General features: G+C 61.1%; 1 protein-coding gene across 5 annotated transcripts in view; it reads right to left on the bottom strand.

The window, feature by feature from the left end:
* The window catches only part of RTEL1 (regulator of telomere elongation helicase 1), a 28,182-nt gene that overhangs the window by 4,736 nt on the left and 11,242 nt on the right, over positions 1-12,204 (bottom strand). For 4 of the 5 annotated variants that reach the window (XM_027620917.1, XM_027620919.1, XM_027620920.1 and 1 more), the window contains exons 11-26: positions 9,149-9,187; positions 9,003-9,081; positions 8,199-8,296; positions 7,568-7,623; positions 4,817-4,891; positions 4,608-4,689; positions 2,535-2,667; positions 2,317-2,430; positions 2,190-2,230; positions 1,950-2,035; positions 1,737-1,814; positions 1,291-1,368; positions 729-875; positions 536-651; positions 251-374; positions 13-160 (exon numbers count right to left, since the gene is read on the bottom strand). In XM_027620917.1, the coding sequence (XP_027476718.1) occupies positions 13-160; positions 251-374; positions 536-651; positions 729-875; positions 1,291-1,368; positions 1,737-1,814; positions 1,950-2,035; positions 2,190-2,230; positions 2,317-2,430; positions 2,535-2,667; positions 4,608-4,689; positions 4,817-4,891; positions 7,568-7,623; positions 8,199-8,296; positions 9,003-9,081; positions 9,149-9,187 (1,494 nt within the window). The remainder of the gene's footprint in view (positions 1-12; positions 161-250; positions 375-535; positions 652-728; positions 876-1,290; positions 1,369-1,736; positions 1,815-1,949; positions 2,036-2,189; positions 2,231-2,316; positions 2,431-2,534; positions 2,668-4,607; positions 4,690-4,816; positions 4,892-7,567; positions 7,624-8,198; positions 8,297-9,002; positions 9,082-9,148; positions 9,188-12,204) is intronic. The other variant, XM_027620918.1, reaches the window with a different exon arrangement.

Raw genomic sequence — 12,204 nt, 5'->3', positions numbered from 1 at the left:
AGGCACACGCACCTGCAGGTCTCCACCTCAGGCTGGGGACATGCACGTCCAGACTCTTGGCTTTCCTGGTGGAGAGGAGGCCAGGCGACACAGCCACCAAGACAGCACCTTCTCCCTCAGCCACACTTGGGGCAGCAACCAGGGGGGCTGGCACGGGCATCTGCACAGGCACAGGGGGTTGGGGGTCCTGCAGAGACCCTTCCCCTGGGTAGGGCATGAGGACACAGCCAGCCGGGCATTAGGAACTCACAGTTTTCTGAGCAACACGGAAAAACTGGGCCACATCCCGAATGACATGGCCAAAGCTGTCATACACCTTGACGTGGGGGCGTACCCAGGAAGGCAGCTGGGCTCTGGCGTCCGCATGGGTGAACCTGGCAGGGGGTGGCTGTCAGCTTGGGAGCTCTACCCAGCCCACAGCCCACAGCCCACAGTCCAGGCCCAGGCCCAGGCGTGCCAAGGGAAGGACCAGCGCCCAGCTGGTGCCCAAGAGGCTGCGGGGCAGGGGTCTTGTGCGAGCCGCAGAGAGCCACACCTGTGGTCACACAAGAAGACAGCCCCGTAGTCCTGGCGATGCCGGATCACCCGTCCGATGGCCTGGTTCACAGCCCTGGACGCCTGCTGCCGGTACCACTCGTGCCCAGAGAGGAGCTGGGGGGGCGGGGGGGCTCGGTCACGGGGGCTCCAACCCTTCCTACCTGCCCCCACACAAGCCTGTGGCCCCTCACCTGGCCTCCAGGCCCACTACGGCCCTTCAACTCGTCTAGGAACTGCATCTTGAGGACAACCCGGGGGTCCATCCGTGGAGGGTACGGCAGGCCCGTGACAATCACACCTCGGCCGTTCATGTCCGCGAAGTCCAGGCCCTCGCTGGCCTGGGGAGCAGTGGGTACTCTTTTCCCCCATCTGCCATGCCCAGACCCTCAGAGGCACAGGCATCCACATATGGGCAGGGAGAGGGAAGCCTCCCACCCCTGGGCTAGGCCCTGCGTGGGATTCACAGCCCCCAGGGCCTCTCACATTTGCAGAACCCCCGCCGTCCTTCCCACCTGCAGCTCGAGGGGGCGCTCACTCCCAGTGATCCACTGCTTGTCAACTGCCCAGTGAGGGACAGTAGGGCTATGCCCTCCTAACGCACGCTTGCTGGACCTGGGGCTCCGGGGGGGGGGGGGTCGGGCTGGCCCATCCCACCATGTTGCAGCCCCCAGGTCACGAGCTGCGAGCTTCCCTCCAGCACAGGGACCAGACAGGGGCCAGTGAGTATGGGACCCAGACCCTTGTCAGCCTCACCTTCCCCCGGCACACGGCCAGGAAAGAGGCCCCACTAGACCCAGGGGAGGCGACTCGTGTATAGTAGGCGTCCACCACCTGGAAGGAGAGACTGGTCAGCCCCTTCCTTTTGTGGGAGTGAGACCCCAGGTCTCATCCTCTGAGATAAATAGCTGTCCGGCTGGGAGGTGGGCCAGCAGGATTCTAGGAGCTTCCTCACAGCACGGGTTCCCAGGCTGACAGAGCCTGCTCAATGCTTCCCAGAAAGCATGGGGACCCCAGGGCTGGGGCGGGGGCAGGGGATGGTGGAGCCTTGCTTCAGTGTTGGCCCCTCAGACACAAGGGCCTGGGGCAACTTCCTGAGAGGAGACCGGTCAGGTCCGCGCGAGCCCCTGGTCAGGGACAGTGGCCGGCCCAGGGCAGCCATGAGGGGCCATGAGGGGCAGTGGAGCCCTGAGAGCTCAGACCTCTGAGAAGCCACCTTTGCTCCTTGGCTCCACAAACACAGGCTTCAGGGCCTCCAGCTTCCTGGCGAAGTCATGGGCCTGTGAGAAGAAATGGGGAAAGGGACGCCCGTCACGCCTGTCCGATCTCAGACCAAGGCATGTGCCCTGGCCCCGCCAGACCCTTGGCTGCGTGGGGCCCTCCTCCCCACCCGGACACACAGAAGGGGGACGCACCCGCCAGAACTCCAGGCTTTTCTCCATGACGGGGTAGGAAGGGAAGAAGACCAGGAGCCCGTGGGGGACCACGCGGGCGATGTTGCCTAGAAGGGCCACGGCTGTGCTCAGCAGGATGGGGTGTTCACAGAGGCTGCCAATGGTTCCCACCAGGGAAAGCAGGCGTGGCAGGGGTCCCCAGACACCCGGGAATGGGGTGGGAGTCCAAGACGGAGGTCAGGGCTTCCCACGGGCACTCACCTAGTGCCTTACCCAAGGAGGACAAGCATGCATCAGAAAACCTGCACAAAGCCAAGAGCCCACGGTCACAAGGGTCCTGGCACGTGGCACACAGCCAGCCCACCTCCTCATCCACCAGGCCCCCTACCGTTTGTCAAAGGCAGAGCTCAGCTGGGCTCCATCGGGGCCTTTGGGGACAATCCCCACCCAGATCTGCTGTTTGTCGATGACGTGTGGGTTCTCTAGGCAGACGGGGAAAGGGCTGGGGGCGGCAGGGCAGCCCCTGTGAGGTCCTGAACCCCAGGATCCTCAAGCCAGGGTTGGCCTTGGGACCCCCACCCTCACAGGGCATGGGGCAGCCCTTACATCTGCATCTCCAGGGCAAAGGAGGACACAGGAGCCAGTGTGCCGCTGGTGAGGATGATGGTGCGGACGCCCTGGCGGACCAGCTCTTGCATGCTGTGGCCGGGACTGAAGCACCAGTAGCTCAGCACCTTCCCTAGGGGGACAAGTGTGAGGCTGGGCTAGACATGTGAGGCCTGCTACAGGGGCAGCCCGCCACAGGCCCCTACACCCCACATGCACAAGTCTGAGCAAGGGAGGGCCCACCTGGGCCTTGATCTGAGTGTCTGAGCTGGGGCCCTCCTTCCTCCCTCAGACGTCCTGGGAGTGTAAGCAGATCCGGAGTGGGCCCCCAGGGGCAGACACCGGGGTCACCTCCAGAAAGGACAGCCAACCCCAACCCAGACTTGCACAGAGACTGACACGTGGCCGAGGGCACACCGAGCAGGCATGGCGGCTGCCATCACAGGCCCCTGGCCAAAGGGCACAGTGGGAAGGAAGCAGAACCCACCTCTGCTCACAAAAGGGGCAGCAGGAACCCACATTCCCCCGGAGGCAGGTGCCAGCAGGGACATCACCATCAACAAGGTTCACAGGGAGCCTGTCTCCTACTGGCCCCCACCTGGCTCTGGAAGCTTAGGACATTACAACAGAACGTGCAGAAAGACTTTAAGCAGAAGTCTAAAGTCCGGGCTAGCTCACGGGTCAGCAGGGATATTTCCAGTAAAGAACAAACCACTTTCGGGGGCCAGAAAAGCCTTTTCCACCTTTGGGTCAGGATCGGCCCTGTGACAGGGAGGGCCGTGGGGGCTGGGAGCTGTCCCTTCTCCGTGCCAAGGCCTGGGGACAGGGCCGGCCCTCCCCGCACTCACCCACATCCTAACTTCTCGGTAAGGTCAGCAACGGACCAACTTCCTACAAATGCCCAACCCAGGGAGCGGCTATTTCTGAGAATTTACATGCTCTCCGAGGTACAGAGAACACAGGGGACACCACGCCCCACTTGCCCTTGATACCTGCACACCCTGCTTATGTCAGTGTCCCACGGGGAGAGCATGCAGACGTGGGGGGAGGCCTCGGGTGCTGGCGCGAACCACTTCCTGTGACCTCACAACATGTGAGGGGGGCACTGGCCTCCCCGCCTTTCACGGAAGCTACTTCCTGCTCTGAGAGGCCAGGTGACCTGCCAAGGTCACACTGTGAGCTTCCCCAGTTGGCGCTGGCCTTGTCCATGTTCCCAGCCCTGCTTTTCCTGTGGAAGGGCATGGCTCCAAGAGGGCCTGTGGCCAGCATGTCTGAAAGGGGTATGCTGGTGGGGCTGGGGGCTGGGCCTGGAACACAGGCAGGCAGGGCCAGGCCAACCAGCCATGCTGAGGAGTGGCGAGGACAGGAAGCACACCTGACCTTAGGACCCACCGCCCCACACGTGTCCTGCAAACCCCACTCGAAACGCCAAGTTGCAGTGGGTGCTGAACTCTGCCTGGGGTGGCCAGGACACTCGCCAGGGCTGGGTGCCATGGGGCCACACACTTTGGCCAGGAGAAGCCAGCTTCACACCAAAAGCCACAGGATGCCTGGCACAGACCCCATCCTCCTGCGTCACAAGCGTCCCCAGCTCTAGGACATGCAGAAGCTGGTGAGACCAATAACGTGGACAGAGTGGGGTACGGGGCTAGGCCTGACCCCCCAGGGCCAACAGAACCAGCACCAGAGGAACCTGGGTGGCCATCGGACAGCAGGCCTCTCAGACATGGTCTGGGGCCTAAGACGGCCCCACCTGTTCTGCTCAGTGGGACGGCATTCAAGCAGCACACCGGTGCTGACGTGAATGTGCCCAGGCCTTCCTGTGGGCGGACCTCTTGTGGAAGAGTCCCCGGCGGGGCGGGTGACCTGACTGTACTCTAGCTCAGTGGATGCCCAGCAGGTGACTCTGGGTAGGCTCCGGGCCATCGGCCTGCTCTGAGGTCTGTCTCCAAGGGTTCTGGCAGGGGGGAGCTGGGAGGTCACCCGGAGCAGGCTGCACTCAGGGCAGGGGGCCTGGAAACCCACAGCAGGACATGGGGTTGCGCTGTGTTCCTGCCCCGCCAGGCACCGTACCTCGCTTTCTGGCTGCTGTGGTGTTCCAGGCATCTGACCGCTGAGCCTTCCTCTGGTGACCGGCATCAGGATGGATATGTACCTGGAGGAACAGAATGGACGATGGTACCCCGAGACCCAGCCCAGGAATCTTATGCCCTGGGGACAGCCCCCACCTTGTAGGACTGAGACCCCCACCCAGAGCCCCCTGCCCAGGAGGCAGCCCCTACCTTGTAGGACTGAGAGACCCCAAGCCCCACCATGGAACCGGGTGTGCCCTCAGCGGGGTCTGCACTGAACACAATCTGGAAAGCAGACACGAGAGACAACGTCAGCAGGACACAGTGGAGGCCACCACTCCTGCCGGGCCGCCCCCACACACGGGAGACAGAGGCTCAGGGTGTGGTTGTCCCCTGCCCCAGGTCTGAGCTGGCAGCATCCCCAGCAGAGGACTGCAGGCTGAGGGGCGGGGGCTCACACCTGTCTGTCCCCTCCCCCGGAAGGCCCCACTGTGCTGCAGACAGAGCCTTCCCTGCAGGCGCTCCCCCTCGGCAGCCCATCCACATGCTCTCACAGGGTGCAGGCCTGGGGCAGTCAGGGAGCCAGGGGAAGGACTTAGTTCACCCCCAGAACTAAAAGGATAAAAGTGATCCCTAACTCAAGTAACTAGAGCTGTACTCTCAGCCAAGGCAACGAGCTGAGAAAAAGCAACAATCGGGTAAATCCTGGCCTGGGGAAGGCACGGGTGCTGCACGTTACAAACGCCATCGTGCTCTACTTAGAACCCCGACAAAACCAGGTGACAAACTTTTAGAGCTAAGAAGAAAACTGAATAAGATAGCAGCACAGGAGACCAACAGAAGAATCAGGAGGGGGTGCCCCGCCCTGCCTGATGCCTGGGCCCGTGGTGGGGCCGTACCAGCCGCCCTGAGGACCACTGGCTTCCTGTCGGGGCAGCTCAGCGGGCGAGCGGGTCTCACATCCTCCCGCACACCCACCCTGTCCCTCCCACAGCCTGCCTCCTGCAGTCTCCAGTCTGGCTCAGCTGCAGACCCCCTTTCTCATACCACCTTGAGGGATCTGAATTTGGAGAGGTGCAAGGTTCTTCAGCCCAGCTGGGATCTCATGGTGCAGCCCCTTGTGTATTCACCACTGGCTGCCTGTCTGGCCAGCCCACTGACCCACTGAGGTCCCAAGGCTGGCCCAGTGCACCCACCTTCCCACAGGAGCCAGCTGTGGAATGAACAACCACCCCATCACACCCCCTCCAGCTGGAAGGGACACAGCAGAGTGAGAAGGAGGCCCACAGGCAGCACCAGGTAGGCAGGGACACTGAGTCATCTGCCAGGCCTGCTTAGAGCAGGTGCCAAAGGAAATTCCAAACCAATGGGGTGAGGGGTGCTTGGGTTCCAGTGAGTCTGTGAGAAACGATCCTGCCCCATCAACAGGCACCCTGGGGAGCGGAGGGGGCTGCGCAGGACACAGGGAGTGAGGGCCAGGGCTGCCTCGGAGCAGGGCACCTGGGGAGGGCACAGCAGGTGCAGCCCAGGGCCCCTCATCTGCAGGGACCCTGAGAACAGTGGGGAGAATGGGTGGAGAGCAGCTCAGAGGGAAGGGCCTGCCTGGCAGGAGCCACAGACAGGGCCCAGGGTGCCGGAGACCCGACAGTCACAAGGGGCTGTGGCTCCAGGCAGCAGCGGTCTGGGGTACCTGCTGTCCCCACAGAGAAGTGCTGGGAGGGTGGCAAGGCAGAGCCCGGCACCTCCGGGACAACGCCTGCCCACACTTTACACTCGAGGACAGTGCTGGCGGGGCCTCGGCGAATCTGTGGGAGGTGCGCCGGGCTCTCCCTGGGCTGCCAGGTCACCCCTCCTGCCGCCCCCCTGCAGACCTCCCGCCGGGGTGCACAGACACAGGGCAGCTGCACCACAAACGAGGCTGGACACGGACCCAGGGCCCTCCAGCCCTGAGCCCTCACATAGCGAGGGGCACCCTGAGTGCCGGGCCCACCCCGGCCTGGCCACGCGGCAAGAGCACAAGCGCCTGGAGGCAGTCTCTCACACCGCAGAGCATGGGGGGCTCCTGTGCCCTGGCTTCATCGGGGACCTTGGGCCACTGAGAGTCCTCTTCAGAAAGGCCTAGCAAGATGAGAGAGGGCCCTCAGCAGCCGGCCTGGCAGCCACCCAACCGAGGGAAACAGAGCCTGGCCCGTCCACTTGAACTGAGGAAATGGCTCAGCTGGACCCGAGGATGGCAGGACACAGGTCAGCACACTGGGGGGCAGGAAGTGGCCACGTCCACAGACCCTGAGGTGTGTCCTGACCCCACCAGTCGCCTGGCCAGGGAAACTGAGGGTTTGCATGAGGCAGGAGGGGCTCAGCAAGCCCTGGGGGCTGCCCCCCACCCCAAAGTGGATCCCAAAGGACATGCTGACCATGCCTGCCAACTCTGAAAGCCAGCCCCAGGGGCCCGACCTGGGCTGATAAGCATTGCCCAAATGCATTCACCTAAAAGTCTGAATGCTTCTCTGGGTGGGCTGGCCCAGGGACCAGGTATGGGGTTGGGGAGACAGAGTCTATGCCCGTTCGTTCTCTGATGGGCTCATGTTTCGACTTTCCTCTGAAAAGCTGATTTAAGAAATAACTTGAGAAAAGATGAGGGCAGACGGTGAGGCGGCAGCCACTAAGCCTGTCTGAAAACCAGGGGACTCTGCCAGGCCCTCATACCACCTGGCCCTTGAGCACCTGCCCTGGACAGGACTGAGCAGAGCAGCTGAGCACGGCCCTCTCCCCCAAGGCCTGGCAGTGTGCCTTCGGGGCAAGAGGGAACGCGCTTCAGAGGCCGTTGATTCGAAGCACTTGGTGTGGGCGCCCTGGTCTTGCGCCAAGCCTGGAGTCAGTAACAACTCCAGGGTAAGAACACACCCCTTCACTTCCATCAGGAAGAAAGACGCCCAGTCTTTGCCGCAAGCCCGTCCCTACCTGGATGATGTCCGAGAGCTTCTGCAAGCCCGCTGTGTTGGTGAATAGCCCTGTACCTGTGGGAACAGTAGACACGGGTCATCCCATGCCCCCAGCGGGGGAAGGCACCAGACCCTCCACCCTCAGGAGCCTCGAGCAAGCTCGGCCTCAACCCAGTGTTGGTGTGGAGCATGCCCTTGGGGGTCGGCAGGGTGAGTAAAGAGGCTCTATGGTCAGGAAGCCTGAGACTGCCAGGCCAACTCCAGGGCCCAGGAGCACAGCAAGGCTGGTCATCCGAGATGAGAATGAGACCCCGCTCAGCAGAAGTGGGCCCACAGTGCAGCCTCGGGGTGGAAACAGGATGCGCAGGGGGCCTCAGGAGAGAGGCTGGTGGGACCCGCGGCTCACGGACCCACCAGCTCCCTCACCGCTCTTCCTCTAAAGGGACTGACCAGGAAACAGAAAAGCTGGGCTGTGCTTTACAAAACACACGCCCATCCAATGACACTGATCCCCGCCCCCCGCCAATGTCGCAGTCAGAAAGGGAGCTCCGGGGGTGACATTCCCGCCTGGGGCTGTGGCTACAGCCCTGAGTCAAGGCCCAGTGTGGGGCCAACACAGCCACGGGCTGCAGGGCAGGCTGGGGACTCACGTCCTGCCAGGTGCTGGATGATCTGGTCCAGGGAGTCGAGGATGCAGCCTTTGGTCTGAAACGTTATCTGCGCCTCGGCAAACAGCTCGAAGATGTAGCTGTGGAGGAAAGAGGCTCAGGCAGGGCGCCAGACTGCGCTCAGGGAGCTGCTGACAGCCAGTGGCCTTTGATGTTCCCTTCCCTCAGACACTATGGAGGACACACCCAGAAGTGAAGAGGCCTGTGCCCTCAGGAGCGCTGAGGAAAAGGCAAGGCCCCCAAGGGCAGCTCTGGGAGGCAGGGGAGTCCTGCCGTCTGGGCTTCGGAGGCATGGGCAGGGCTGGTCAAGGAGCCTGGCTCATCTGGGAAGCAAGTGGGAGCCCTGTGAGGCTCTGAGCGCAGCGCAGCAGACGGGCTCGGGAAGAAGAAAGGCAGCACATTCTAGAACATTCCACACCTCCAGAACCCGAGCCTGGATCCCAGCACAGCCACCGGCTGTGCCCTGAGGAAAGCTAAACTAGCCCCAGGCCATGACCCCTTGTCTGCCTTTGGGAAATAAACCCAGCTGCCCTGTGCCCTGGTCAGAGCCATCCGGGCCTGCAGAGGCTAGAAGGGGCGGCTGGTGGGAAGACGCGTGAAGAAGCAAGCGTCTCACTCTAAAGGGCTGGGCCAGGAGCTGTGCCTGCATACACAGTAGTCCCGAGACTCCCAAGATGACCTAGTGCACAGACGGTGGCCCCTCATGGGCCCCCAAAACCCAGACACAGGCATGGGAGCAGGGCAGATGGACCAGCAGGAGAGCCTGGCACACCCACTGTCCTTTACCTCCCTGGCTTGGTGACACCGCTGTGGTCCCCAGGCAGCTGGACAGCATCGATGGCCCCCTCCAGGCGAAGCAGGATCACTGCGGGGCAAGGGGTGGTCAGGTGCTGCCCACCCAGCCACGAGCAGCGGGGGAGGGCCACACTCACTCTTAAGCTTTGCAATGTCTTCCAGCTCCATGTGCAGCCCTGGGGGAGCAGCAAATGCATTGGTCACGGCCTATTTCTACCCACTGCATCCCCAAAAGCCAGGACTCAGGCTGGATTCCTGCCTGCCCCCCCAAGTAGATGTGACCAAAGACAAGTAAACGAGGCTCTGAGATTCGGGGGGGCCGGCAGCGGCAGTTCGGGCTCAGGGACACATTGTGGGCATGCTCATGCAAGTGCATGCACTCCCTGGCCCTGCTCACTGGAGACCCAGGACAATGACTGAGCCAGCAACAAAGGGTCCGTGCCCGCATGATGGGTCTTGAGAGACCAACTCCCAAGAGAAGAAACCAGGGTTCCTTGGAGATATGGCTGATGCCGGGTGTGGGGCAGAAGCATGGGAGTGAGTGAGGAATATCCTGACTCCCCATCAGCGCCTGGCGGGGCCACAGGAACAGCTGAAGAGGGGACCCTTGAGTTCAACAACAATAAGGCTTACAACAGACTGACATCATCGTCTGCATTTAAACGTTAAGTACCACTGATGACATTAAAAACTACTCTTCTGAAGGGGACAAGGGATCGATCACAAGTCAGGAATAAATCCAAACTCCCAAACTGGAAAACTGGGAAAAAGTCAAGCATCTATCCTGCTTTTCCTAAGAATAGTATCACCAAGCAACAGCTGAGGCGCAGAGCCTCTTTATGAAACTTTCCTCCCAGTAAACTGAACGACACAGTTGGCACATCACCCTCTCTCCATGCCCCAGCACAGAGCACGATGACATGCCTGTGGACACAGCGAGGACCAGCCCCAGCACGCCTCCCGATAGGAAGCTACACCGTGGCTCGAGCCTGGCACGTGAGGAGAGGCCTCAGGAGAAGCCACGCCATCTGCGGTCTTCTGCTACGGGGGCCCACACCCTCGCCGACGCTGGTCCTGCCCCTCGGCCGGCAGCCACCGCCCCACTGGGTGTGCAGGGCTGCCCCCCCCCCCCCCCCCCCCGGCAGCTCGCATTCACGCCTCCATGTGCATGCTGACTGCTGGGGCGTCTACTGCTAAAGAAGCGTCTCTTCCTATCTTTTACCCATTTTTAATTGGGTTGTCTTTTCCTAGAGTGCTAAGAGTTTCTTACGTATTTTGGATATGTCCCATATCAGGCACATGATCCACGAGGAACCCCTGCCATCCTCTGGGCCGTCCCTCTGCCCCCCGACCGCGCCCCCCGAAGCCCACGGCGTTATTTGTGACAATGACCGGTTTCTTCCTTTTCTCCTCTGTGCTTGTTAGCTGGCGGCGTTTCTTCTTTTCTTTCAGTTTTTATTTCTTCATTTAAGTCATCTCCACCCCCACCACGGGGCTCGAACTCACGGCCCGAGAACACGCGTCACACACTCCACCGACAAGGTGGCCAGACGCCCCTGTCGGCGTCACTTGTGAGGCAACTGCCCCGTGCACAGCCAGGAGAGCGACACCGTGGTGAGCGAGCCCCTTCCAAGCGGGGCCGGGTGGGGCAGGGGGCAAACAGGATGCCGTGAAGAACCCCGACACAGACGGCTCGCCCGGGCTCCAGGCAACACCAACGGTCCTGCCACAGGGTCGGCAGCTGGACACGTGGCAGGGTCTGTGGAGAAAGCGCTGTACGTGTGCTCTTGTTCCCAAATCCCAGAGCCCCAGGAAACCCGTGGGAAAGACAGACACCTTCCAATTAAGGCATATCCCACAAAAGGCCTTACCGACCCTCCTCCGAACTGTGAAGGTTATCAAGAACAGGGAAAGTGTGAGAAACTCAGCCCAGAGCAGGCTGAGGAGCGGTGGCTAGTGCCCTGGGGTTTCCTGGGGCAGAACAAGGACATCACGTGAAAACGAAGGGTATCAGCCACTTCACACCCATTAGAACGGCCATTTCCAAAACAAATACGCCTTCCTTAAACAACCAAAAAAAATGTTTCATTCCACTTCTGAGAGAAAAGCAAATCAAAACCACACCGAGAGGCGTTTCCATCTATGAGACTGGCACACGATGAAAAGCCTAAGGTCGCACTCTGTTGGTAAGGCTATGCCCCCGCCATGCGGGGCCCGAGGTTCAAGAACACAGCAGCATGCTTCCCTGCCGACCAGCAGCCCTGATTCCTGGAACTGACCCTGAGGTGCATCCACCCCAGATCACTCGTAGAGCTCTGTTTGTAATTACAGAATGGTGGAGACGACCCAAGTGCCGTGCAAACGGACACAGGACGTCCACCGGAGGGAGGCAGACAGCCGAGGGGAAGAGAGGTTTCTGTGCAGGGAGGCCTTTGCAGGGCGCACTAGGAATGAACCCAGCAGGGCAAAGGCGTGTCTACGAGGAACAGCACGGCCCCGTGTGCACCAAGAAGAATGAACGAAATAAGCCTGTGTCCGCTCCTTCCGGGGGGGGCGGGGGGAATAAAGACAAGCAAAAATAAACCAGAAACTACCAAGATGCTTCTCTCGAGTATCTTGACTTCCAGAACCACGGTCGTGTTTCAAACACCCGAGAACAACCTAAGTAATAAAATCAACGGAGAAGAAACATGGAAGAAGAAATGACCCTAAAATGACAATGAAGCCACAGTGGAGGGCAAGGGGGAGGAACGGGGGCAACCAAGGACTCCCCAGCACAGTCTTCTGACCAGCACTCAGACGAACGACAGGAAGGGTACCAGCACTCCTCAGCTCTGGGAGGCAGGCTTCCTTCAGCACAGGTGGGTGAGCTGCCCTCAAACAGCTGCCTGAGTCTTCCAGGGCCAAACCAGGACGGGAAACCCTGAGGAAAGTAGGAGCCGGTATTCTCACCAGCACAGAAGGACGGAAACCCTGATGAGGTTGGGCAGTGAGCGAGAGCGAGACGCGCGGCGCTGGACAGAGGGGGAGTGCGTGCAGGAGCCGTGACCCTGCACAAGCAGGCCGTTCTCTCCCGTCTGTGCAGATGAGCAAGCCCGCTCCCGACCAGTTCAGAAATGAGAGGCATCAAGAGGTAAGACTCATCACTTTGCAAACATTGTAGCAATCATTAACTCAGGGACGAATCATTCAC

This window comes from Zalophus californianus, chromosome 8 (assembly GCF_009762305.2).
Source record: "Zalophus californianus isolate mZalCal1 chromosome 8, mZalCal1.pri.v2, whole genome shotgun sequence".
NCBI classification, from domain to species: domain Eukaryota; kingdom Metazoa; phylum Chordata; class Mammalia; order Carnivora; family Otariidae; genus Zalophus; species Zalophus californianus.
Note: the sequence above shows the minus strand (reverse complement) of the source record. Positions and strands in the feature narration are given on the sequence as shown.